The 27,012-nt window shown below is 35.1% G+C and overlaps 1 protein-coding gene across 4 annotated transcripts in view; it reads left to right on the forward strand.

The window, feature by feature from the left end:
- Positions 1-27,012, forward strand: part of POT1 (protection of telomeres 1) — an 83,381-nt gene that overhangs the window by 33,139 nt on the left and 23,230 nt on the right. For 3 of the 4 annotated variants that reach the window (XM_027882701.1, XM_027882702.1, XM_027882703.1), the window contains exons 11-20: positions 2,948-3,238; positions 7,181-7,336; positions 13,369-13,529; positions 16,240-16,328; positions 17,427-17,471; positions 17,920-18,076; positions 19,451-19,656; positions 21,084-21,219; positions 23,527-23,621; positions 25,183-25,274. In XM_027882701.1, the coding sequence (XP_027738502.1) occupies positions 2,948-3,238; positions 7,181-7,336; positions 13,369-13,529; positions 16,240-16,328; positions 17,427-17,471; positions 17,920-18,076; positions 19,451-19,656; positions 21,084-21,219; positions 23,527-23,621; positions 25,183-25,274 (1,428 nt within the window). Of the gene's footprint in view, positions 1-2,947; positions 3,239-7,180; positions 7,337-13,368; positions 13,530-16,239; positions 16,329-17,426; positions 17,472-17,919; positions 18,077-19,450; positions 19,657-21,083; positions 21,220-22,055; positions 22,225-23,526; positions 23,622-25,182; positions 25,275-27,012 lie in introns of those variants that run through there. The other variant, XM_027882704.1, reaches the window with a different exon arrangement.

Genomic DNA, 27,012 nt, shown 5'->3' on the forward strand with positions numbered 1-27,012 from the left:
CTTGGAGATGGTATTATTCCAGCTTTATACATATTAACTGTCACACTTTTCGATTTAGTGAGATGAATAATACCAGCTTCAGTTAAAAAATAAAATCAGGTGTTTTAGGTTGCTGTAAATCTATTTATAAATATTTCAAGATTAGCTTCTTTTCAATAACCATATTCAGTATAGCGTTGTACCCCATAGAAATCACTAGAATTTATTGTCTGTACAGTTTGTTAAGGTGACATTTCACCTTTTGTTCTTCAGTTTACAGAAAGACTCCTCCCAAAGACTCCTGCAATATGTATTGGAATTTACTTGTTTGCTTAGAACAAACCAAATGAATTTTATCTGCTCCATTTTTGTCCCAGAGGATATTTTTATTTAGCAACTATTATTTATTAAAAGTATTTAAAATTCTTAGGGAATTTTTAAAGTGATCGCCATCTACCCCACTTCCCCGTTTCTTCCACACACACACTTCCCCCAACAATTTGAAAAAAAAAATCCCCAAGGCCTCTAGAAATGACACAAAATCTAGTGAAGCGGAATTGTTGTCATATACAAAAGTCCCAGATTGGCTCTTTTCCCTAAGTTTAATTCCATTTCAAAATCTTTTTTGTGGAAAATATAACATTTACATTCCATGATCTGAGATCTGCTTAAGAATGCCATAATGGAATAACATTTTCCCATGGATTTTACTCATTTTATACTCCAGTGATCCCTCATCACTTTAGCAATGATTTATTTTTAAAGAACAAGTCTGAAGAATTTCTGTTGACCATCATCTGTTCTGTGGGTCTAACATAAATAATTTTCCAACTATGAAATGCTTTTTTCTGTAACCCATTCTACAATTGCTTCTCTTGTTTCTCCTGTTGGTCACTAAATAATATTGTTGAATTCTGTTTATATTTGAGAGCACTCATTGACTTCTCTACCTTCATATACCTAAAGACATGTTGTTTTCCTTCAAGATCGTGGTAATAATCTCATCATGACGGTTGAGGTTTGCCTTCTTATATATATTTTTTTGTTGTTGTTGTTTATAATTGCCTTTCCCTACATAAAGGCTGATTTCAAATTCACTAAATGGGGGTTCTGGGAGATGTCAGAAGTACAGTATATTTGAAGACAACCTCCTGCATGATCAAAACATGACATAAAGGATTTGGGAAAGAAGTAACATAGCTTATGGTGAAATATTAGTGGAAACCCAGGGAAACAAAGTAGTTTCTTGAACTGACCTCCTGAGAGGTTTGGAGCCTTCGCAGAGGACTAAGACAGAATTTTTAGTAAGAAAGAAGTGAAGATATTTTTATGATGATTTAAAACAATGAGTGAAGAAATAAATGAGTAGGTATATTGGAAACTAAAATACTTTGAGAAAAATTTGACATGTCAGATAAGATACTAAAAATAATCTTGAAGTGTATTTTGACAGTGGATGAATGAGTAAAAGTGGTGAAAGAGTCTTCCTTCCCTCTGGATGTTACCTCTTTAGAGAAGCTGTTGAATATAATGCCAGTGGCAGCAACTAAAGTAAATCTGTGTGTTTATATTAGATAACATCTTACAGTGGGATGTTTTTTTCCAAGTTGTGGGTAATGAGGCACAAATTGATTATGAAACTATGTATTTTCCTGATTGGTCTGTTGGCTTTTCATGTATTTTTGATATTTAAATATAAAGGTTAAAAGATTAAAGCTTTCCAGCGTTTCACTGTAAATTGATGTGCTCCATTGGTCAGGTCTGGAGAATGCTTAAGTAAATCAAAATTTATCTTAGAGAAGACCTTTAATGTATTTATGCATTATGTAAAAGTAACAGGGATTAAAGGAGTTCCTGTCATGAAGATTGAATTGCTTTGTCCAAGGTCAATGAATACTTGATTTGTGTGCTTTTTAAATTTCAGTGTGTTTATAAAACATAGACCTAAGTAATTGGTGATGTTTTGCTAGAAATTGTTGCTGTTTAGAACTTCTGACACACATTTCACATTCTGCACTTTCAAATCAGTAGGATTTTCAACCATTTGAAAATTGAGCACTGGGAATCCTATACTAGATTGTCTCATAAATGCTATATTCATAAGTATTATCACTTATTTGGTAAGCAAACCCAAATTAAAAATGGATGAATTCAAACAGTATGATATTTCTAGGTAATGAGTCATACAGTGCTTTGATATAGATATATAGATGTACAGATATAAAGTACAGGGAGCAGTGAGACTAGTTTAGATCCTTGAAGGAATGCTTCAGACTTTACACATTGTGTTTTACGTGGTAGCAGATACACAGCTAAATCAGCAGGATTCAGGGGAGCTGCCATGTTCAGGGCAGTAGACATTGAGTAATTGTGAAAGCTCTATTCATAATTCAAGGAATGAAAGCTGGTCACTGCTTGCTTTATAGAAAAAAATACCTCCTAGAACTGACATTTTATGTTTCAGTTCTGTAATATTGGAAAACAGGGCGGTTGTGAGATGCAGACAACAGAAATCCATAACTTAGCTCTGCCACTGCTCTGCTGTGTAAAAATTAATTTCTCTTGTGCCTCAGTCTCCCCATTTGTAAAAGCAACCCTGATGTCTTCCCCCTCACAATTTCTGATGTCTTCTTATTGACATGTGTGAATAAAATACTCTGTTTGATACTGTATATTTACAAGTAGGTATTAGTCTGCCTCTTCAAAACTTTTTTGTGTAAGGTTATATTTTCTGCCTACTTACTTTATTTTCTTAAGTTAATGTAATTTTTGGTGGTGGGTTTATTGTTGTTGTTGTTGTTGTTGTTTTGTTGTTTGTTGTTTGGTTTTTTTTTTAAATTCTGTTCTTCCCATAGCACCAGAAACAAAAATTATGTATAGTTCATTCTTTATGCATGTGATAAAGCAGAAATGTATTTTTATTTCCATGCAGTGCAAACTATTTTTTTTCATTCATATTTCATAACAGATCAGGGAATTCAATGGACAAATGCAGGGAATTACCAGTGGAGGATTTGCATCCTTGACATTTGATGGAACTGTAGGAGCGCCTCTAGTTCCTCGAACTTCTAGCAAAATGTACACTTTCATGGATGAAGAACATAAAAGAATAGAAGAACTACGTGTTTGGGCAGCCAGTAATATTTCCATCTCTGGACCAGCAGCGAAACTGTCTAGTGTTCAGCCAATGCTGTTCTTTGATCTCACTTGCCAGCTGGTAGGAAAAGCACAAGTGGATGGATCTTCTTTTCTTCTAAAGGTAGACTTATTTTTTTAAAATAATTTGTTAGATTTATGTATTCAGATGTTGTGATACATTTTTCAGTAAAGCAGACATATTTTATACCTGAGATTGACTCACTTGGTTAGAGCACGGTGCTAATAACACTAAAGTTGTGGGTTCTATGCCTGTATGGGCCGTTCATTCAAGATGATCCTTGTAGGTCCCTTCCAACTCAGAAGATTCTGTGAAATAATGTTATATAGATAAATGTTTTGACTGTAAGCAAATTTGTGATCCTTGGCCATTTTATTTCTTTGAAAACAAAACAGAAATCACAGGACTCTTTGAAGTTGTTCGCCTGATTTGTTTTTTAGGAGAGGTTTAGTAAGGCATTGTAGGGACCATCACTTCATATTTGTAGATAAATATTGCAAGATGTCTTAACCTTGAAAAATGTTTGTTTTAAACTTCATCCTTGTTTTTTAGTTAGCTTTTACTGCTTGTTTTTCTGAGTCTGCTGGGAATGATTAGTGCAGTAAGTAACACTATCTATAAAAGGAATGAATGTATTAGGTTATCTGTCATGATGGATTCTAGGTAGTTTTTCTTAGTTATACGTAAGCACTTTGGGCATCAGTGCTCACTGAAAATACAAAATGCCTAGTGCCACACAACAGGATGGAAATATCCAAGGGTGATCCTTAACATTAACTAAATAAAAGGGACGTCTCCTTAATATTCCTGGGTTTAGTTCCAGATGTATCTGTCTGAAGTTATTCTGAAACTCCTCTGCTTTTATTTTTCTTTATTTTTTAAGTTGATTGTTAAAATGTGAGTGATGATCAACCTGTTATTTTCCACTTTATGACTTCATAAAATTACTTATTGCTTCTAATGTGTTAAACTGTATTGTTACAATATTTTTGGAAATAGCACATGAATTTAATGAATTCCTTCATTAAAGCAGCAAAGATTTTTCTCGTACAGAAACAAATCTGAAGTGTGTGCTATAACATGCTCTGCAACTGTTTACAAGCATTTCCATTTAATAATCCTTTGTGAAAGACATGTTAAATGAGACCCAGTAAAATTCCAGAACTTTGTGGTCTGTAATTAAGTTGTTAATTAATAAGTGTATCTGCAACATTGAAGGACCCTTTGCAATGATAGAAATAAGGGCTTTCTTAAATTATTAATATTCCTTTACACACTTTTCTAAGATTCAAATTTTGTCACTTTTGTGTAGTAAAGGTAATGACGGGGCAATCTTTGGGTACACTTAGGAAAGTAAAAGTTTGAAGTCAAATAATGATAGATGAATTTTTTGGATATGTAATTCCTTTGACAGCATATATTTTTAGCATTATAAAATATTAAATACTTAAATCCATAATAAAATACAGCAGACAAGCTTAAAAATGCTACATTAACATTGGTATGCTGTTGGTAATTTCCTCCATATCTCAACAATGGCAAAATCCATATCTTGTGTCAAATATTGGCCATGATAGAAGAGAACCCATTCTAAAAACTTTTAGACAGATCTCTAATTATTTTGTTGTTTTGTAAAACAAAAAAAGTCAATGCCAGCTCAAGTGGAGTGATCATTAAATACTATTTTATTATATTCTTTTGATTATGCATTTTATTATAATGTTTTATATTTATCATGTTATTCCAAGTATATCAGTGATTATGGCTGATTATAGTATGAAATATTATTATTTTAAGCATTGAGCCCAGGTAGTGAGTGGGGATGGCTTCAAAGACAACTAAAATGAATTTCAGCAATTTTGTGCATCATCTATAGCATAACATTTAAATTACACTTGGTAAATTAATTACTACATATACAGCAGCTGAGATGGATGTGGCATAAAGATGATATTGCTGACTTGATTATTTATTACCATTTTCTGAGAATTTTCTTATTCAAACTGATGGAGACTAAAGAATTCACACTATTCTGTCTTTTATGCCTTTCATAAGAATTTTACTGTTATTCTTCCCTTCTGTCTGTCAGTTAAATTATGTACATTAAGTTATACAATGAGCATATTCTGCTGAAGAGAAAAATAGGTATTGTTCAGTCTCATTCATTCAGTGTTTTGCCAACCATGGTGATCAAACATTATCATTAACTTAGCTCCAGGCTATTCATGACTAGTAAAAGAATGATTTGTTGTTTCTCATCCAGAATTAATTTAACCAGTGTTAGGTTTTCATCCAGTGTTTATTTTTGAAACCAGGGTGTTTCATGTTTTCATCCATGATTTGAGTAAAGCAAAACTCTCCTGAGGTAGAGAGAACTTGATCTGTTTTTGTATTTGTGCAAGAAAATAACCCCAACCAACTACTTCTGCAAAGATTTTTTTTTTTTTTTTTTTGTAGAGAAAGCTTACATTATCATAAATTCCTCCAAAAGGTGCTGGTACTGGCCTCATTAGTTCCTCTGGTGAAGGACGTTTCAAAGCTAAGTCACCATCCCTTTATCTGAAAAGGGAGCGTACAGGTTATTTTAATCCATTTGTCAGATCCATCTCTCCAGTGTAGAATTAAATTACCAAACTGTCCCAAATAAAGCCAGTTGAAATAATAGTAGAAAACTTGACAAATTTAAGGTTCTTTATTTTGTCAAAGTGACTAAATTCGTAACAGATATGCACTAAATCTGTTTCTAAGCTCAGTTCTGGAAAAGATTTGATAATTCAAGCACTAGGTAACCTCTCTTTCAAAGGCGGTTTCAAGTATTTCATGGTGCAGGATCAGAAGATTAGAGGCTTTTTTTAATCTGTGACAGCATATACCATCTCATTATCTGGTCCTTCAGAATACACTCTCACTTGGCAACATTAATTTGATGTTATGGGTCATTTTCACTGTCAACAGGGAAATTCCCTTTTTTCTCTTGATTTTGGATGGGTATTCCAGCCATGAGTTACTCTCAGTGTATTTATGCATAGCTTTGCTGATTCTTAAAACTTTTCCTGTTGGTCTGTTGATCCAAAGCAGTTAAGCATAAGGGCTAGAACTAGAAACCCTTTAAAAATTAAGCTTTGGTGTCTTTTTTCCTTTCCATCTGCAGTACCTAACTTATGGGACAAAGTGCCTTAGTATCACAAACTCTGAAAATTAACTTCTGTTGAACCAATATGCATGACATGCTATGAAATGTAGCATTTCAAAAGAATGGTCCAAACGCTTCTAGATTTTTGTTTTACTATACCAGTATTTCAAACCATTATTCTTGTTGTCTTTGAGAAGAGTGTATCTTCAGAAACTCAGGAAGCCGTAGTTAACAGAATGAGATTTGGTTTAAGAAGTAAAATTTTGGTTCCGAAGTGCTAAACCTTTTGGTAAACTTACTTTTTCACAGTAACTTTGCTAGCTCAGAAATAATTCTATTGGTATTTCAGTACAAGGAGTATATTAAAAGTTTAACATTAGGCAAATGATTTTTAGAACCTTTGTTAATAAGTGTATTTTAAGTACTGATGTTTTTTGAATATGTTCTAGATAACTAGCAGTGTATCTTGATATAGGAGATCATCAGTAATTAAGTCAGTGTATACTGTGTACTCAGTCTTCACATACTGCAGCTGAAGTGGTTAAAAAGCCCCTATATCAAGATCAAAATATTAAGTATAGACGGTTCTGCATATGATGAATTCTAATGGTTGTAACTGCTGAATAAACAGTTGACGTTTTACTAAAGTATTAACAAATTCTAGACAATCTAGATCTTAGCACTTGATGATATTCTCGATAGAGGTTATTTTATGCTCTATATGGAATAATAATTTTTAAAATCTCATAAAGTCTAATTTAAGTATTTTAAGGACTTTTAGACTAAGACTGCAATTGGAATTTCTTATTGTTACTGATTTTTAATCAAACAAAAAAATTTTTAAAAAAAGATATTTAAAATCTGAATCTAAAGTATTCTGAGCACACTGAAGTAGTTCATTTACATTGCAGGTATGGGATGGTACAAAATGTCCCTATCCAACATGGAGAGTACCTGTGGAAGCAAAAGACGTGGAAGGAGAAAAGGTTCTTCTTCATCAGCTGAGAAATCTAATGGTGGACATTCTAGTCTATGACAACCATGTACCACTGGCAAAATCACTTAAGGTAATGCGCAGTTTGGTATTTCTAACTCTCTTTTTGTGGCCTATTTTCTGCTTAGAAGTCACTTCAGAGAATGTATTCATTCAATTCTGCTGTAATTAGTTTCATGTTCCTCTTTATCTTTCACTGTATTTCCCGTACCTTTTATTTGAATGCAAAACTCCTTCAACATGTGTTAAACAGCCTCATTACCCGAAAATTACCATGAAAAAAATTCTTTCAATTAAGCCGTTCTTTCCAGACACTGTAATATAATATATAATCCTGTGAAAATAATGAACTCGGAAAATGTATTCTATGCTTTAGAATTATTTTTAAATGATACAAAGTGGGGTTAAACTCGTAGACCCATTTAAGACTCTTAATTCTAATGTCAATAGAAGATTTTCAGTTCTATAAACTTCTGCAGTTTGCAGTGCAGTCTTCATTTAGTGGATCAGTAATGTTGATTATGCTTAGATAGAGAAAACAACATAATTAAACATTTGATCTTCAGCAATACTGCCATCTTGCTTCTGAATACAGGAAATTAGCAAAGAATACATCTTTCATTTCATGCCCTGCTTTCTATATCCAAGATCATTTTTAGGAAAACATTAACTAGAAAATAAAGATAAGTAATAACCATTTGTTAGCCCAGGCTATTGGCAGACATAAAATCAATTCAATAAATTAACATCCGTTCATAAGTAAATGACAGATAGCAAAATAAGTGTATGGATTTGTTTAAGAATTCATAACAAAACTGACAGAAATATTTCATGACTTCCAAGTTCTCCTCCAGAATTTTTCTCTTGCTAACTGGTGTAATCTGTTGATAAATAACTGATGTTCCAATGAAGCATTATGTTTTGCAAATTAAGGGGAAAATATTTTAACGTTAATAAAACATAATTTCTTGAGTAGTTAATAATACTTCTTTTATTGCTCTCCCACATTTATGTTCAGGAATTCCTATTGAATATGTGATACATGGGATGTCTTCATCAGCTCTCTCAATTTTTTACTGCCTATAAGTTTACCCTTTCTTATTTCTAAAGCATTTGTACCTTTGCTGGATACTGCACTGTGTAGTAGAAGCTCTAATTTCATAGGAAATTGTTAAAAAACCTCCTTTGACCTTCTGAGCAATACAGGCTGTTTTTCTCCTGGCTATGTCCAAAGTTGCAGTAGTTTCAGTCATGAAAGCTGTAGAAGTTTCAAGATAGATTGTTTTCGAACGCCACTTTTTAGTGGATTGTCTTAGTGAAGTAATCGAAGAAAAGGGGCTGATATGCTAACAGTTAACTTCAGAAATGTTTATTAATTTCAGGTTGCAACATGTAGAATTAATTTTATTTCACAGAATAATATAAATATAATAAAATTTGGGAGGAACTGTTCTTAAAATGGAGGGGTTTTAAATACTAGTGGAAATCATGTCATATCATAAGAAAGTGAAATCTGTATAATATTTTTTTTAGTTCAGGGTCTTGTTTTGCAAAGTTGTTTTGTTTTTTTTTTTTTTTTAATTAATCTATGCAGAAGTAGGGAACTGGAGAGTGTTTATTGTATCCATGTGCACCTTCCCAAGTGTGATTAGATGTTTTGCCAGCTTATGGTTGCAGAAACAGTAAAAGTATGCTAGTTTTCAGCCTTGTCTTCTGCATTTGACAGTAGCTTAGAATTGCCTTTTTAATGTAAATTGTTGTGGAATTGTTAGGTTACATTTTCCCCTGTTGCTGTGTATTGTTTGCAGTGACAGTCGAAGCTCAGAAATGACATTTTATGTAGGAGCAATCTGTTTTACACAGCCTTGTTAACACAGATTGAAAAAAAACCTGAAATATTTTAAAATTGTATCTGTAGGCACATGTTCAGACAAGGAAGCTCTGAATAAGCAGTACACACTAGAGAAAGTGGGTAGTGTACTACAGTGAATTTTCGACAAATGCTGAAGCACAGAGTAAGGGATATTGCTGCAAGAGTTTGTTAAAAACTCCTTGTTTAGGCCATCTGTCCAGAGAACACTGAAAATTTGAGCATTTTATCCCATTTTCCAAGACAGCCAAATAATACTTACAATTTTCAATGGAGAGAACTTTAGTAACACTGAAGACATGTTGCTGTTGATACCAAAGTAGACTTTTTGTTCCCTGTATTTTCCGATCTCCCTTTCCTACTGGGTAAGATTGTGGCTTTTCAGCATTTGGTGCTTTGACAGAACACAAAAAGAATTTTTAGAAATCTCATCTCTGAAGTAGATTATTTCCTGGGGCATAAAGACACAAGCAAGAACTAAACTAAGCAAAGAAAATGGTGTTCACTGCTTTTGCTTGAAACTACCTCTTCCTCTGGCTACCTGGGGTGCATGAGGCTTTCTCATTATTCTAGGAACCTCAGCCTACAACTAACTGTCTGGAATACATTTGCTCCCCATAAGTTGCAGTTTGTTATTCTTCAGCCCTTCTTATGCCAATTTTTCCCAGAGTTCTCAGGATTCACTGACACTGCTATAGGATTTGGGAATAGGTCTGTGATGTGAGTTTCTCCATCTTAAGCATTTTGCTTGGATTGTAAGCATCGAGGTGAGCAAGCATCAGTGGTCAGTCAATGCACAGTAGGGATCCAGGTGTCCAGAGCTGGTTAGAGGTTTCCTTATATTCTGTCATTCATTAAATATATGGTACTGTGCCTTCCTGTGTTGCCATGCATTTTCTGGATAGTACAATTAAAACAATTAACCTTGAGCATAGACACAAGTCCTAGTCTGTAGTTTAACAACATTTGTTTTGTGTCACATATCTTCAGATGTAAAATTTGTATATTTTCAGCTGTTTCTCCCACCATATAAAATGTCATCTCTTTTTTGATAGTAGTATGGACCAAGAAGTCTTGCTTTTTTAGTGCCACACTCACATTTTCAACCTGAAACTTCAGTGAGTTACTTACATGGCTGTAATATCTAGCTTCATATTTTTCAGACCTAGGTAGCATTCCTTTGACCTGTCAGTGGTATTCTCCATGCCTCTATCTTTTTACTTATTAAAAGGGGAAAAACCAAAAGACAACACCCTCTGATCCCAGCCCTGGGTCTTTCAAACTCTTACATGGATTTAGGTTGGTATTTCTTACTGCAAAGGACTGTGCCCAAATGCTGTGTATATACTTCCTCTCATTTTCAAGGAGTTGTGCACCATTTACTCAGTAAAATTAGACTGTAGATATGATAACAATGATAACAAAGAAATCTCATTTAATATAATCAGCCATAAAAATAGGTATAAAAATGACTACAGATGAATTTGTTAAGTGATTCCTGTAGATAAAGACAGCTTCTTGTCATGACTGCCTTTTTGGTCCAACATGAACATTTACCTACCATGATGAATGGCTGTTCTGAATTCATCAGTGTGAATGTCAACACAACCCTATAAGTTTTGAAATAATGATGAGAATTTCCTATGCTAGAATTGTATTAGTTCACTGGTTATAGGGAACTGCATATGTGACTTCTGCATTTTAATTCTCTCTAGCCTTGATATGTATTTTTTTTAAATAGTCGTATTTGAATTAGACTGCAAATAGGGTATTAGTATATTTTATACTACTGCAAAAATTTTTTTTATTCTACTTTAATTCATTTTAAATGAACTTGCTCTAAATGAAAAAGGTAGTTCATAAATGGAACTGCTGTAAAGTCAAGTAAGGAGCTGGTTTTGTACTATATTTTAGTTATGGTTATGTAAATCATGTAGATTATAATTTCTTCTCAGTCAAGTATATAAAGTGCTCAGTCTGCAGGCATTCTGTAAACAACAGAAACACAGTAACATTTTTATCCATAACAATCTGCTCACTGCTGTTAACTGTAAGCAAGGCTGCCGCCCGAAGGAATCCATGGAAATGGCACCCTGTTTGCACAGGCAGCTCTGGGTTGACATTTAGAACTCTACGGACTTTTTCAGTATTTACCGATGCTGATTATAATGCTTCTCTTTATTATGGTTCTAAATGATATTAAAATACATAAAATAATAACAGTCAGAAAAGAATCTAATAAATGCATATATAGAAAGATTATTTTATAGTAATGACAAATCTTGCAACATGAGTGTTGCACTGGAATGTGTAGTTCAGTTGACTTTTGCATGAGTTTCAGCACACAAGTTTAGAAGGCAGACCTAGCATTTTGTATTTTTGGCTTCTGAGCTGTCATCTCTCATGTTTAATTTTTTATATTTGTACATAGATAAAATACTTTTTTCATACGTTCTTTTTAAAAGAAAAAAATCTGTCAATACTGAACTTTTTCCTGTTTATATGCAAATTGGTTGGGGGGTAGGAAGTAGTTTGACACTTTTTTATTAACTTAAAGTTATTTCATAAGCAGAAATTAGTTTGGTTTTTTTTTTTTTTTTTAATTTCTTAGCTTTCTCCCAAGGCATTTGTCAAAGTCATTAGATTACTTTTATACTATGAGTACCCCTTGTATTTTTGGATATTCAACATCATTAAGTGGAAAGGAAAAAAAACCCCAAACTTCTGGGTAAGCCTCTTAACTGCCATCTAAATGCACAGGCTGTGCTGGTGATGCTTTGAATGAACAAAATGAGCAGCCCCCTAACAGCACAGATCGATTAAAACTCTGATAAGAGCTCCATGCCAGAAGCAAAATAGGTGCAGGCTGAAGTGCAGTTTTTATGTCCCTGCTGCCCGAATTGGAAAATATGTTGCCTTTTTCACGTGTGATTATTGTTTAAAAGTAGTTTGATACCAGCATCATGTAGGCACAGTTTTTTCCTTGATACAGAGAAGGATTCTAGACACAGGTTGCTGCTCCATCTGCTTTTATGCGTGTATACATACATTTGTAAGTGTTGTACTAAGACCTGGCCAATCCAATCTAGGTTTCCACTAGTTAAAATTAAAGCTGAAATAAAACTTAACAGACTTGACTGCTGTAATATTAGTTTTAATTGAAGTAAATTTAAAATAATTTCTCATTTATATAGGGTTATTTTAAAAATACTTAGAATGAATATAGATCCAGATTGTTGAATGTGTGTAGCTTGCCAGCTATCAAGTGGATCTTAGGTTATGTATTTTAAAAAAATATTTTAGCAACTCTATAGTTAAGTCTCTGGATTGTGAACCTTGGGTTTGGTTTAATTTTTTTTGGTTGGATGTTTGGTTTTTTTGAGGGGGGATAATGGGTGTGGTATTTTGAAATAAAGGCAGAGTTATAAAGATGTGTTCAATATTCAACACTCTATAACTTCTTTTTTTAATAGGTACTTGTATAAGTTAGCATAAGTCCATTTTTTTAACTTAACAAAACACAGAAAACACAAAATAATTTAAAGCAAAACAAGAAGCATATTCTCCATGTACCTGAGGAAGATCTAACAAAGTTAGAAAAAGTGCCAAAATCTTTCAATTTCTAATATGTGTTGCATTTTCTCCTGTTCCTAAAAAAATGTTATGTGTAATGTAATTGTAAGATGGGATAAAGAAATCTGAGTAAGCAGATGTGTTTGTATGTACACCTGAAGAGACAAAAAGCCATGTGTGATGATGGACATGAGGGCAATTGCTGCATGTGGCCATACATGGACAAATCACAGGATGTCAGTCTCTAGAAAATATAAGGGAAATTGAGCCCTCAGGAGAGAAATGTATAGATTTGTTTGATCTGTCTTCTGAACTGTGTTTGAGAATTAGATTTATTAAGAAGGCTTATGCTGGTACTGAATCACCCTTTGCTGTCAGTAATGTTGTCTGATAAAGCAAAACAGATCACTCAGGGAGGTTTTGCACTATCCACGTTTGAAAATATCCAAAACCCAACTGGAGACAACCCTAAGAAACCTGCTCTAGTTGACTCTGCTCTGGGTGCAGGGGTTTAATGAGTCAATCTCCAGAGGTCCCTGACAACTTTAGCTATTATGTGATTGAGTTCAAATAGGGAAGAAGCTTTGTGAGGCCTAGAAACCTAGAATTTTCCACGGAAACAGCTGGCTTTGTGCTATCTAAGTTGTTTTGGTTTTTTTCAGATTGGAAGTTTTCTGAGAATTTACAGCATTCATACAAAACAAGCAAGTGCTGACAATGAAGATTTCTCGCATATAGAATTTCATCTTCATGGTGGCACCTGTTACGGTCGAGGAATAGGAGTCTTACCAGAAAATAACCCAGATGTTAAGGAACTAAAAGCGTAAGTTTTATATGTAGGTGTTTTGTTTTTTTTTTTTTCCTAGGTGATTCTTGAAAACTCTAGGCCAATGTAACAACTGTACAGTTTAGAGTTGCAAACATATCTAAGAACCAGAAACTCTGGAACAGAATGTATCTTTAGCACCACTAAAATGAAGAGTATTTGGAGGGATAGGTAAATAAAAGCTGTTTTTTCAAATTTTGAATATAGTAGAGATCAAGATTCCTACTTTATAATGCTATAATAAAAAATCCTGGCCATATTAGCATACTTATTCTATATTATGGTGGCATATAATCTTTTGAAGACAAAAGTCTTGTTTCAGCAAATAAATTAAGCACATTTTAAGCACGTACATATGTGTTAATTGAAAGTGGTGAGATTTAAAGATATTCAAAATGAAGCAGATAATTTACATGCTTTACTGAACTGTGTTACATTCATAAGGAATCATTGAATCATTTAGATTAGAAAGGACCTTCAAGATCATTGAGTCCAGATGTAAACCTTGTCCAACTCCATCTCTAAACCGTATCTCTAAATGCCACATCTACACATCTTTTAAACACCTCCAGAGATGATGACTTCATCACTTCCCTGGGCAGCCTGTTCCAGTGCTTGACAACCCTTTCCATGAATAAATTTTTCTTAATATCTAAGCCTCCCCTGGCACAGCTTGAAGCCATTTCCTCTCGTCCTATCACTAGTTTCCTGAGAGAAGAGGCCAACCCTCACCTTGTTACAACCTTCTTTCATGTAGTTGTAGAGAGCATTAAGGTTTCCCTTCAGTCTTCTTTTCTCCAGGCTGCCTCAGCTACTCCTCATGTGACTCTAGACCCTTCACCAGCTTTGTTGCCCTTCTTTGGACTCACTCCAGCACCTCAATGTCTTTCTTGAAATGAGGACTCCAGAAACGAACACTGGATTTGAGGTGTGGCCTCACCAGTGCCAAGTACAGGGGGACAATCACTTCCCTGCTCCTACTGGCCACACTATTTCTGATACAGGCCAGGATGCCATTGGCCTTCTTAGCTGCCTGGGCACGCTGCTGGCTCATGGTCAGCCCACTGTCAACCAGCACCCCCAGATCCTTTTCTGCTGAGTCACTTTCCAACTACTCTACCCCAAACCTGTAGCTCTGCATGAGGTTGTTGTGACCCAAGTGCAAGACTCAGCACTTCACCTTCTTGAACCTCATACAGTTTACCTCAGCCCATCAATCCAGCTTCTCCAGATCCCTTTGTAGAGCCTTCCTGCCCTTCTGCAGATCAACACTCTGGCCAAACTTGGTGTCCTCTGCAAACTGACTGTACCCTCAGTCCCCTCATCCAGATAATTGATAAAGACATGAAACAGAACTGGCCTCAATACTGAGCCCTGAGGAACTCCACGAGTGACCAGCCACCAGCTGGATTTAACTGCATTCACCACCACTCTCTATGCCCAGCCATCCAGCCTGGTTTTTACCCAGTGAAAAGGCACCTGTCCAAGCCATGAATAGCCTATTTTCTTGGGAGAATGCTGTGAGAAAGTGTCAAAGGCTTTACTAAGGTCCAGGTAATCTGCATCCACAGCCCTTCACTCATCCACTGGGTGGGTCACTTTGCTGTGAAAGGAGATCAGGTTGGTCAAGCAGAACCTGCCCTTCATAAACCCATACTGGCTGGGCCTGATGCCCTGGTTACCTGCTCATGCCAAATGATGGCACTCAAGATGACCTGGTCCATGACCTTCCCTGGTACCAAGGTCAAACTGACAGACCTGTAGTTCCCTGGATCACCCATCTGACCCTTCTTGTAGCTGAACATCACATTCACTAACTTCCAAGGGGGTTGGTCTCCTTGCTTAGCAGGGCTGCTGATAAATGATGGGAAGTGGCTTGGTGAGCACTTCACCAGCTTCCTCAGTACCCATGGGTGGATCCCATTCGGTCCCATAGACTTGTGTTTGACTAAGTGGTGTAGCAGATCAATGATCATTTCCTCTTGGAAATTTCCTCTGAACCATTCATAGATGGTTCAGTCTGCTTCCCATCCCTATCTTCCAGCTCAGGAAGCTGAGTACTCAGAGAAAACTGGTCTTACTACTAAAGACTGTGGGAAAGAAGGCATGAGGTACTTCAGCCTTTTCCTCATCCTTTGTTGCTATGTTTCCACCCATATCCAACAAAGGATGGAGATTCTCTTTAGCCTTCCTTTTGTTGATGATGTATTTGTAGAAACTATTTATGTTGTCTTTCGTGACAGTAGCCAGATTAAGTTCTAGTTAGGCTTTGGCCCTTCTAATTTTCTGCCTGAATAACATCCTTTAGTCCTCCTGAATGGTCTTCCCCTTCTTCCAAGGGTTATAAATTCTTTTTTTCTTTGGGAAAGGCTAAGTCACCAAAGTCCATATTCCTTTATCAGGAATTCTGTTTCCAGTAGTACATATTTCTTTTTGGCCCTATATTGCGCTTAATGTTCCAGAAGTGATTTGGAAAGGAATGTCTTATCTGCATCATTAACATAATTCCCTGCAAATTCTGGCTTAGCTGAGTTTTATATCTCTGCTGGAACCTTTGAGTGAACATTATACCTGTGTATTGATAATAAATAGGTATCATATAAGTGTCTGTGTAACCCCGTTATATATATATATGTGTGTGCGTGTGTGTATGTAGATGTATGAAAGATTTCTCTAGATTATAAAATATTTAATCATTTATTTTTAGTTTCCTAGGATCTGTGGATCTAGCGGACAGTCAAAATATGGAAAGCATGTCTTCAGTGGAATTAGACGGTACTTTTAGCGATTTTACAGGTAAGAGCAATTGCTCTTTCTTCTAACAGATATACATGGTCAAGTTAAGGTCACAGGTACTGCTTCTCTAAGTGTGTAATGTTATTTTCACATGCAAAGCCTTAGAGAATCATTTTTGATTATTAGACTGGAAATTTGCATTACCCTGTCTTTCTGTCTCCCAACCTTTCATATTACACAGAAAGATACTTTCACAGGAGGTAGTGAATAAATTCTTAAACACAGATGGTGTTCTTAATCATATTATATTAGATCACAAAGCAGAGTTATGTAACAACCTTTCTCTAGGATTCTTCAGGGACAGGCACTGAAAACACTACTGAAAAACTGCCTGTTGAGGAGCTCTGAAGTCATTGGATGGAAAGTTGTGTTAGTGGCAGAGCTGTAAGGTGCAGTGCCTTGGAAAAGTAGCATCTTACAGACAGTTTTACAGGTCCCATTTTATTCTTTGAATGGCATTTTTAACCCAGGATATGAATAACTAAAAGGAAACTCTAAAGGTAGTTGTACATAGCCTGTATCTTTGCTTCTAGCTTTTAAAATTCTGTGTTATTTAACCATTATTAACATACTGTGACTGGATATTTCTAAAAGGGTGCAAAAGTCAAGAGTAAATAAATACTTCATGTCCAGTCCACAACTGCAAATTTAGAAAGAATTTTGCTCTTATCTACTGCACTCCATGTGTGTAGTAGAGGTTGTTCTGAGGAGGAACCAGGCAGTCTGTATTGATTTTAGAATAATATATTTATGTTCTTCTCCCAAAAGATTACAGGGGATGAATACAGTTTATGTTAGCAGATGATTAACAGTATACTTTTGAAGAGTGTTCATTTTGATGAGCATTACTATTTACTGTACATTTTAACTTCCACTCAGTATATTAACTCTTGATATGTAATGTTTGCCTCCTGCTTACTTTGCTTTTTTCTTTTGCTATGTTGTTTTCATACATTATTGGGATTTCCATTTTCCTCTGTTCAGCTTTTGGGTTTGTGTATGTGTCTATCTGCCTATGTACCTACCTGTTTTTGTGTGTCCACATGACAAAAAAGAAAAGAAGGAAGAAAATAATTAGGTGATTCTTCTTGATTTTAGATTTTGAATCATACTTACAGAGATGTCAGCAGTTATCTGTTACAGGTAGGTAACATTTTGATGTAAGCTGAATTTGAATTTTGCTGAAGAACAAAAGTAGTTTTGAGATATTATCTCAAAGGCTGAAATAGTCTTTTACTTTTTGTAGGAAGAGCTATTCTAAGAGTATAGGTGTATCTATATTACATTGGTTTTATTTGTTTTTTTAAGGAATAGAGCATACTTGTATATTCTGCTTTCATTTGTTTTTTCTGCATATTGAATTTCTGGACCCTGAGGTATGCCATGCTCCTGCAGCCTGTTTTGATTTATCTTACAGACTGTAGTAACATGTATTGATAAAACTGAGGAGATATTGATAAAACTGGGAGAGAAAGAAAAGTTGGAAATTAAGGAGAAATGCAGACCTGCAGTTGCCCTTTCCTATACTCCAAATATTATGGTGTTTAATAGGTATACATGGTGCTTTTTGTGTGTGTGTGTTGTTTTGCAGTATTAACAGATCATCAACATTTGAATAACACAGAACTGAAAACCATTATGAACAGCACAGCTCCTCAACAGTATCGCATTAGAGCAAAGCTGAGAACCTATAAACCCCAGAAGCTTCATCAGTCTGTTAAACTCCATTGTTCCAAATGCAACTTGTTGTAAGTGTTTCACACAGTATAAGTAATTAGAAATTGTTCTATGTGTTTTGGGATGCTTAGATTTTCAGCATGTTTTCATCTCTTTTGTGTAAAATGAGCTGAATGTAATTGAAATTCACTGATAATAGGGAGGAAAATTTTAAATCATCGATGAGTTCCATTTAAAAATCCTTTGAGAGCTCTCAAAACAATAATTTTTCTTTATTTTCAAATGCAGCAGTGCAGTTTTTCCATACCAAAGTTGTATTTAAGTACCTGTTTCTTTATTGAAGTTTTAAAATCAGATATGCAAAGAGGTATGATAGTCTCTAAGTAAATGAGTAAAATATCTTTGACTAAAGTGCATCTCCCAGACAAGGCATCTATTCTGGATCCAAAAATATAGAATGGCTTGGGTTGGAAGGGACCTTAAAGATCATCTTGGTCCAACCCCCGCCCTGTGGGTAGGGGTACCTTTCACTAGACCAAGTTGCTCAGAGTCCCATCCAGCCTGTCCTTGAACACTTCCAGGGATGGGACATCCACACTATTCACCTTGTTATTTTTGTCCTCTTTTTCTGACCTCTGTGAGTTCACTGACCATTGTATCATTGTTATTTCCCTTTTAATGCTGTTTGTCACTGTATCAAATAATACTCTAATAATCATATGCCACCTCTGCTGTATATTTATTTAAAAATGAAAGAAAGTTCATTTGAAATTACCTATTTTTGATTAAACTACTGAGTGGCATGCACTGAAGTGCTATTCATGATCATCTGAATCCTGTATCATTTTTTTTGCCTGACTTAACATCAGTCCCAAGCAAACAGCTTTATTGTTACTGATGTAAACTATTGCTTTCTTTAATGATGGGACATTGGCTTTTGCCTAACCTTTTGTAAATTTTTGCACAATCAAGATTTATCAGATGCAAACATCACTGAAACAAGAAAATGGCCCTGCTGTCCTTCTCTTACTAAAACATGAATCTTGAAATTATATAAGCTTATATAGCCTTTTCACTCATTCTGATGAAGTGGTGTGCAGTTGTGTGGCCCTTTTAAGGCCCAGCTGAAATCACATAAAGCTGATATTATTTGGCCTTTCATGGATACGTATATATATGTATGTGTGTGTATATGAAGCCACTAGGCTACTTCTACTTCTAGATAAGTTGGCATAACTTAACATATGTATTAACATGAAAAGTCATTATATACTATACAACTCTAAATGTTTAAACTGATAAAACAATGAGGATATTTCTCCTATATGTACTTTTAACTCTTATGACTGTATTCTAATATTTATTTGGAGTACTGTCATCCTTGTTGATAGGTTGCCTAAGGAGAAGCTGTTAAAATTTACTTATTCATTTTGGAAATGTTTTAGGCAAGAAGTTCCAGATGGAGATGAGTTTGACTTTATTTTACAACGCTCTGCCATTACTGCCCCAAACCCAGAATTGCACAATGCATCCTGGTATGATTCTGTAATGTGGACTACGCAAGACCAGAAGCAAAGGAAAATAGTTATCCATTTCGTAAGGCATGATGAATTGCTTCAACAGCCTGAAAATACCTTGCTTATGATAGAAGGTAAGGTAGACTGCACATATACCAGTTCTTATGGTACAATGTCTACTCTGAGGATGTACAAAGTGAAGATATGCTGAAGTTGTATCCTGTGTAAATAGTGATGATGATAAAGGCATCTTCAAAGAACAGAAGAACTTGCCTGGAACTGTAAGTTACTGTTGTGCAAATAGGAAAGGTTAATCTTTGAAGGTCTTGTAATATTTATTTGTAATATTTATTTGTATAATAAAAATGTTTATTATTGATCATGCTAAAATTAACATCTTTTTTTTTTTTCTAGTTGTGCATATTTTTTTTATAAGTTCTGACTTAAAAACTCATCGAGTCTTCTAAACAAACCTGGTTTTAGTATTGATGTAGAGAAGTTTTGAAAGGCTTCTGGTAATACAAGCCTACAATTAACTTTGTCAGCCTCTGGATGTCAGTGTTGTTTCAGATTAATAGAGTTTCAGCGTGAGTTTTTTTGGTTTGTTGTGTTTTTTATGAGATTTCCTCGGAGAAGTGAAATAGCCACTGACTTTCAAACAAAGCAATTTAGCAAGAATACTGTTGAGGACTTTTTAAATGTAATAAAAATAATGAATAATAAAATAAATAATAATTCAGACTTAAAGTCTTCAGTTGTGGTTAAGTAGTGGTGTGACTAAGCAAACATATGTCAGGTGGTCCTTTGTATAGGGGTCGATGACAAAACCCCTTCTGTTTTCTGCTTTGTTTTGTATTCAGCTAGTTCTGATAGCTGCTTTATTTCTGACATGTTCCAAACTGATTTTAATCTAACCTTATCTTTGTGAGAGTGGGGGAAGGGGGGAGGAATTCTACTCCATTTTCCCGTAACAACTGAGCAATATAACTCAGATATTAAATTGCCAGCAACTAAGAGAAGTGCTAACTGCCCAGGGAAGTGGTGGATTCTCTGTCCATCTCATCCAGATGAGACTGAATGTGGCACTTAGTGCCATGGTCTAGTAACCACGGCAGTGTTGGATCAAGGTTTGGACTTGATGATCCCAGAAGTCCTTTCCAACCCAGCTGATTCTATGATTCTAAGTATGTTTATATGTGGGTATATGAGCATAAAAAGCCAGTTTGGTTGATTTGGGTTTTTTTCCAAGAAAATTGCTAGTAAAATCATAGGAGAAGTTATATGAAAGTGATGCTAACTAAACACAACTTCTTGGTTACAGTGATAGCTGTGAGGGAGATATTAAGGCATGTGCTTTTATGAATGTCAGTCTTTGATTCTTTTCTGAGTCTGTTGTTGAGTAAGAGTGCGAAGGTGTTGGGCTATTTTTTGAGTTTTCAGTGGTGGATCTCAATTATTATTTGAAGGTCTTGAAATCAGTGTCTAATCAGCCAAGAATTACAAGTTGTTCGATTTATTCCTGATTACAGTTTAAGAAACCATGTTTTTCTATTTTTAATAGGTGGAACATCAAAAGAAGTCTGGAAGCTCTCAAAAAGATTTAAGTGTGTTATTCCTGTGAGATCAACAGAGGATGATCTGGAATTATTAGATCTGTCAGCTCCTTTTCTTTTACAAGGGAATGTAAAATATTATGGGTAGGTTAAAAGTATTTGTTGATATTTCAGTAGTTGCAGTAATAGATACCGTTTTCTTCAGTAATTCAGTTTGCTTTGCTCAAGGGTTAACTTACCCAAAGATTCTTTGATGCAAATTACATAGCATGATGTGCAGTATCTAGTACCTAAAGCACCTAAATCTACCGCTTTTAGTCCAGGTCTCCCATTTTCTGATCTCACTTGAAGTCAAAACACATGTTGCTTTTAAAACTGTATGCTGGGTTGTTTTTTGTATATATTAACAATTTAGTAGATAATATTTAGAGACCCAGCAAATTATCTCAGGACAGCCTACATCTCATTCTCTCTCATTCTTAGTGTTGGGAAAGCTTGGGTTTTGCAAGAGGTAAGGGATTTTGGACAGCCTATCCTTACTATTTGTCATTTATTGTGATCCTCAGCACTGCAAAGTGCCTTACCTATTTGTGGATGTTATTAACTGTAGAGACGACGAGTTTCTGAATTCCACAGTTCCAAGGCTGTGGAATGCAGTACCTACATCTCGGTGTGATATCTGTGATCTGAGCACTAACAGCAGTGTGTTCTCCCAGTACTGCCCAGCAACGTGCAGTTGCTGGGCTCAGAAATACCAGGTACTTCATGCAAACTATTGAATCTCTCTCTCAGCAGTCCTAATAAGTTCAAGCAGAGCACAGTGCAGTGGGGCACTACGTCAGGTCTGTAGGCAGTAAAAAAATTTCTATGCACAAATATTGCATGTTTCATGTGAACCCTAAAGTTTCCCATAAGGGCCGTCCATAAAATGAATGCAGGTTATTATTACTCTTTGTCATATAATGTTTTGACCTTTACAGATATGGCTGTCTGCAACTTCTTTAAATAAAGGCAGTATATGGGTACTCCTACTGGGACAGGATCTTCACCAATACAAAGTATTTCCCCTTGCACTTTCATAATCCATATATTTCCCAAGCTACACACAACTCGCCTTCAGATGTTGTTCTCTTCAAATGGCTGGATTGTCAAAGTTTAAAAACTTTTTGTAAAAGCTTTTTGTAAAAAGCTTTATAAAATATTCTGTGATTGTTTAGATGATATTTAGGAAGGAGCCTCACAAGGATGCTGACATTTCAGAACAATGTTTCATGTGCTTTTTTTATCAGTGGCATACACTTAGCAAAGTCTAAAAAAGATTCCGTATAGTAGAATGAATTTTTATGTGTGTGCATATGCATGTATATTCATATGTATATATATATATAAATAAGCAGACACTTGCATATAAAAAGCAAAATTCACAGCAAAGTTACTTTATTGGAGTTTGAGTGGATTTTTTAAAGGAAAAAAGTGACTTAGCTGAGCTTGATTTTATATCACTGAAGCACAAGTAGTTCTATTGATTTTTATGACATGCTTTGCATATAATTCTTAAAGGTAATAGATGTTTATTTCAAGTTCTAACTGTAATATAGTAGCAGAAAAGCTTATTTGGAAAAATAGTTCTGTAATTTTATTCCTTGAGGCAAATGGAAACAGTTCTTCAATATTTTCATCCACTTGCAGCGTTTGCTCACTATGTCACATGTAAAATTTATTTATTTATTGGTGTAAATACACCGGTAGTAAAATAGATTGTTCTAATAACTCATAGTTAATATTCTCAACATAGGCAAAGCCAAATTTCTCCTCAAATCCTGTTGTGGTTTTAGTGTGTGCTACAAGTTCAGATTCATTCCTGCTTTTACAAAGTGAAAAGTAGTGAATATGAATATATGTTTAGCAATGTACTGATCTTGGAATCATGGAATGGTTTGGGTTAGAAGGGACCTTTGAAGATCATCTAATCCAGGCACCCTCTGGGAAGAGTCACCTTCTACTAAAACAGGTTTCTCAGCTTCATCCATCCTGGACTTGAACACTTCCAGGATGAGACATCCACAGTGTTTCTGGATAACCTGTACCAGTGCCTCACCACTCTCACTGTAAAGTATTTCTTCCTTCTGTGCAATCTAAATCTACCCTCTTTCAGTTTAACACTGCTGCTCCTTGTCCTGTCACGATAGGCCTTGGTTAAAAGTCTATCCTGTCTTTCTTATAAGCCCCTTCTATATATTGAAAGGCCACAGTAGGGTCTTGCCGGAGCCTTCTATTTTCCAGGCTGAACAACCCCCAACTCTCTCAGCCTTGATGTGTACTTTTCCTCCTGTGTATTCACTGTGGTGGTATTTTCCAGATTTATTTCTTCTCAGGGAATTTTCTGTGCAGAAACTTTAGTATAAATAGATCAGTTGTTGATTAGTCTCATTATCTTGTTTTAAATGGTAGGTGCAAGCAGTGTTCGGCTCCAAAGCCTATCAAGAATCTAAGTTCCATTGCAGCAGAACAGCAACCATCATGGGAACCAACTGAAATAGCACAAGGTCAGTTGATGTGATACTGTCCTGAAATACCTTGAATTCTGAAGTGTGTATGTGAAATAGTTTGGGTTGCAGTTCTGGGTTGTAGTTTTTTACAGAAAGCATGTAATTTATGGTCACGTTGAATATAATGCTGTAAAATTTATTCACCTTTTACCAGTAGAAGTAACATACTTACTTTTGGAACTATTGCCGTATGAATTAAAGGATACGCTTTATAGTTTCTTTTACCATAAGTGTCAGTAGTAACACCTATCGTAGTACAGATGTTATGATTTTTGGTTGCAGATGTTGTTAAACTGTGTATATGCTTGCAATCCTAGAAGTTATTCTTGCTTTTTCCTTTTAAAGATACAGTTTTTCTGACCTGAACTAAAGAGAGTCTTGGTTAATGACTCGTGAAAGTTAGACTTTTATATTCTGTAAGCCTTAGGCTAAGCATATTCCAGAGAATCTTCAAGAAATAATATTCAAATGAAAGGCATTATACCACAACATTTATGTGTGTTCTATGCTTCGTGTGTTCCTTGTGTTACTGCATGCAGTCAACATGTTAAAAAGCTGGAAGTGGAGCTTAAAATTTTACAGTACATTAGGGAAAGAGAATGTTTTCATGTTTATTGATTCATGTTCTAACATGTTGTCATAATAGGTAGCAGTACATAAGTTTGGTAAAGATTTTATAAAAGAAAAAAACTAATTGAGCAATAAAGCGATTCTCTGAATAAACTGTTATAAATGTAAAGTAATATATAACTGGCAATGATTGACGTTTTATTCTCAAAGTAAAACCAGTATTGATTAATGCTTCCTGATATTTACAGTATTTTATGTATATTTTTCTTCTATCGTCTGTGTTTTCAGACTAAATTATAACCTGTGAGTAGATCAGTTGAACACAAAATGACTCCCAGTTTAAGTAGATTTACTCAGAAAAGAGTGTGGGTACACCTACACCTACTACAGCAAAAGAGTTGTGGTAACTTTGTATGTTTAAGTTATTTTATGTTTGCAGCATAACAGTTACTGCTGCCAGTGAGAAAGTGACTATAGTCATTTACTCTAAGCTGGAATACTTTTGGAACTGCCAGCAAAGTTTTTTTCTGAAAAACTGCCTAGTAGCTTTTCCCATATCATATGAAACAAATCGTTTTCCTCAGAAGATAGTTTTCAGGTGGAATGCATTCTTATTATCACTGAATTAAGAGCACCTCTGCTTTAATCTTCCTTGGATAAAAGAATAGGAGTAGGAGAATCCTACAAAGGTAGAATCTAAGATCCAAGCAAATCTCCCATACTAGCTTTTGTTCACTAGTATGAGAATAAGTACTTAATCTTTATAGGCTCATTTATTACAGTGCTTACAGGCAAATTGCAATGTGGTCTTAAAATACAAATGACATTTTGTTGTTCACAGGCACTGTGTTTTGGTCTGTCAGTTTATACTTTTAATGAGAGTATTCAAAGTCGGTTACCTATAAAGGAGGGATGTTGTTAACTTGACTTGTTATAGTTTGTCTTGCATATTCACTCCAAGAAACATAAATTGTTTTTTTTTCTTCAGTTTTAGGCATTGAACTTCTCCAGTATGTTTTTATTATGAAGTTTACTCTGGTTGATGGAACAGGATCAGTAAATGCATACCTTTTTGATTATGTAAGTAGATCTAGGTAAAGGTAGACTCTACAGATTATGTCAGTTTGGTTTTGATTTGTTTTAAAAACAGCAAGTGTTTGTACACACATATTCATTATATGTTACCTGAAGTGGTTTTTTTGGGACAGGTAAAATGCTGGTAATACTGTACAGAGTATAGAATATTAAAGCATAATGACAAAACAGAAGCTTGTATATAGATTATTTGGTATTTCCATAGACTCTTCTACATTATTTCTTCATTATTGGCAATGTTAAATTATGCGGCCTGAATGCTGTGTGAATGATGAGAGTGTTTCAGGATTTATGCAGGTAACTTCTGGATTAGTTTAAAATCTCATTACCTCTGTTTTTTTAACTGCCAGTAGGATCTTTCCATTCGGTAATGATTGATTTTTTTGTTTCATATGACCACAAGGTAAAGGGGCCTTCCTTTCCTAGGCAGAACTCAGCTATATCCGTATAGATATTTGTCTTTGATTTCAGAAGCAGTTTATTTAACTACTTTATTAATCTTAAAATTAACCTACCTTCAGTTTTCTGTGAAGCTACTTAAGACCATTCCTGCTACCCAAGACACTGAAGAATGGACACACTTCAATTTGGGTGTGACAAAACGGGACAGAAGAAGAGTTTAGTGGGATTATTTTTCCACACTGCAATACTGTTTAATGTGTATATATCTTTCCACCATTATACTAAATGACTTTGAATAGGACTTTGATGAGAATACTTTTCCTTGTTTAATTTTAAGGCTGTAAGTAAAAGTAATACTGGGAAAAAAATATAAGCGTGTTTTCTTAAAGTACACAAATTTCAGGTAGTCATGTTTTCCTTCTACTGACCTTTTTCCTTTATATATATTGAGAAACTAAACTGCAAAAGGAAGGTGGAGGAAAAGATTTTAAACCATCTTTTGATGCAGAATTCCAAAAATTTCTACTTCGGGGTGGCTCACATTCTTGTCAGATACTGCTCAGAACTACAGTTTAGCTACAGGAAAAAAACATGACTTCTTCCACAGTGCCAGCTGCTCATATTCTTGCTGAAAGGACTTCAAAGACAAGTCAGTATCTTCCAAACCTAAACTTCAGTCCTTCAGCACCACCTAAGAAGGAACTGGGCTGCTTTGAAGTGCAGCTGTACACTAGCTTCCAGTTGCACTTCTGTAGGAACACACTCAGTTCTTTTATTTCCTTCTCTCTATATAGGAAAAAAGTCAGTGAAGGAAAAAATCAAAAAGTTTTATAGTGAGAAGAATTGGAAGAGTGAAAGAAAAAGCAGTTATCTGAGTCAGTTTTGCTGCTGGATTAGCTGCTAAGTTCTGATCACTGCCAATAAATGTGTCATACAAAAATTATACAAAGGCAGAATTATTCTGTGTTTGTATCTTTTAACAAAAATGACAAATTGCCATCAAAAACCTTAGCTCACTCTGAGAACTTATGATGAACCTTTAGAGATAGAAAATCAAGTAACAAACTTGGAAAGAATAAAATTGGAATTTTGTTAGGCATACTTCATGTGGTTTAATAATACACAGAAAATGTCTATTTTATGTTCCATTCTTTTTTTGTGTGTGCTGTGAACCCCACAGTATAAGCCTTCCTTCCTAGTTTCTGAAACTGTCAAAAAGTGAAACTCACACTAAGGGAGTTCAACTGATATGAAGCCAGGTTGCAGTGCCCCTTGTTTTGAAGTGACTTCTGAAGATGTTCTACTCACTGCAGCGACGGAC

Source organism: Empidonax traillii, unplaced genomic scaffold (genome assembly GCF_003031625.1).
Source record: "Empidonax traillii isolate 1590-97213 ecotype Southwest subspecies unplaced genomic scaffold, ASM303162v1 scaffold110:size1153230, whole genome shotgun sequence".
Classification (NCBI taxonomy): domain Eukaryota; kingdom Metazoa; phylum Chordata; class Aves; order Passeriformes; family Tyrannidae; genus Empidonax; species Empidonax traillii.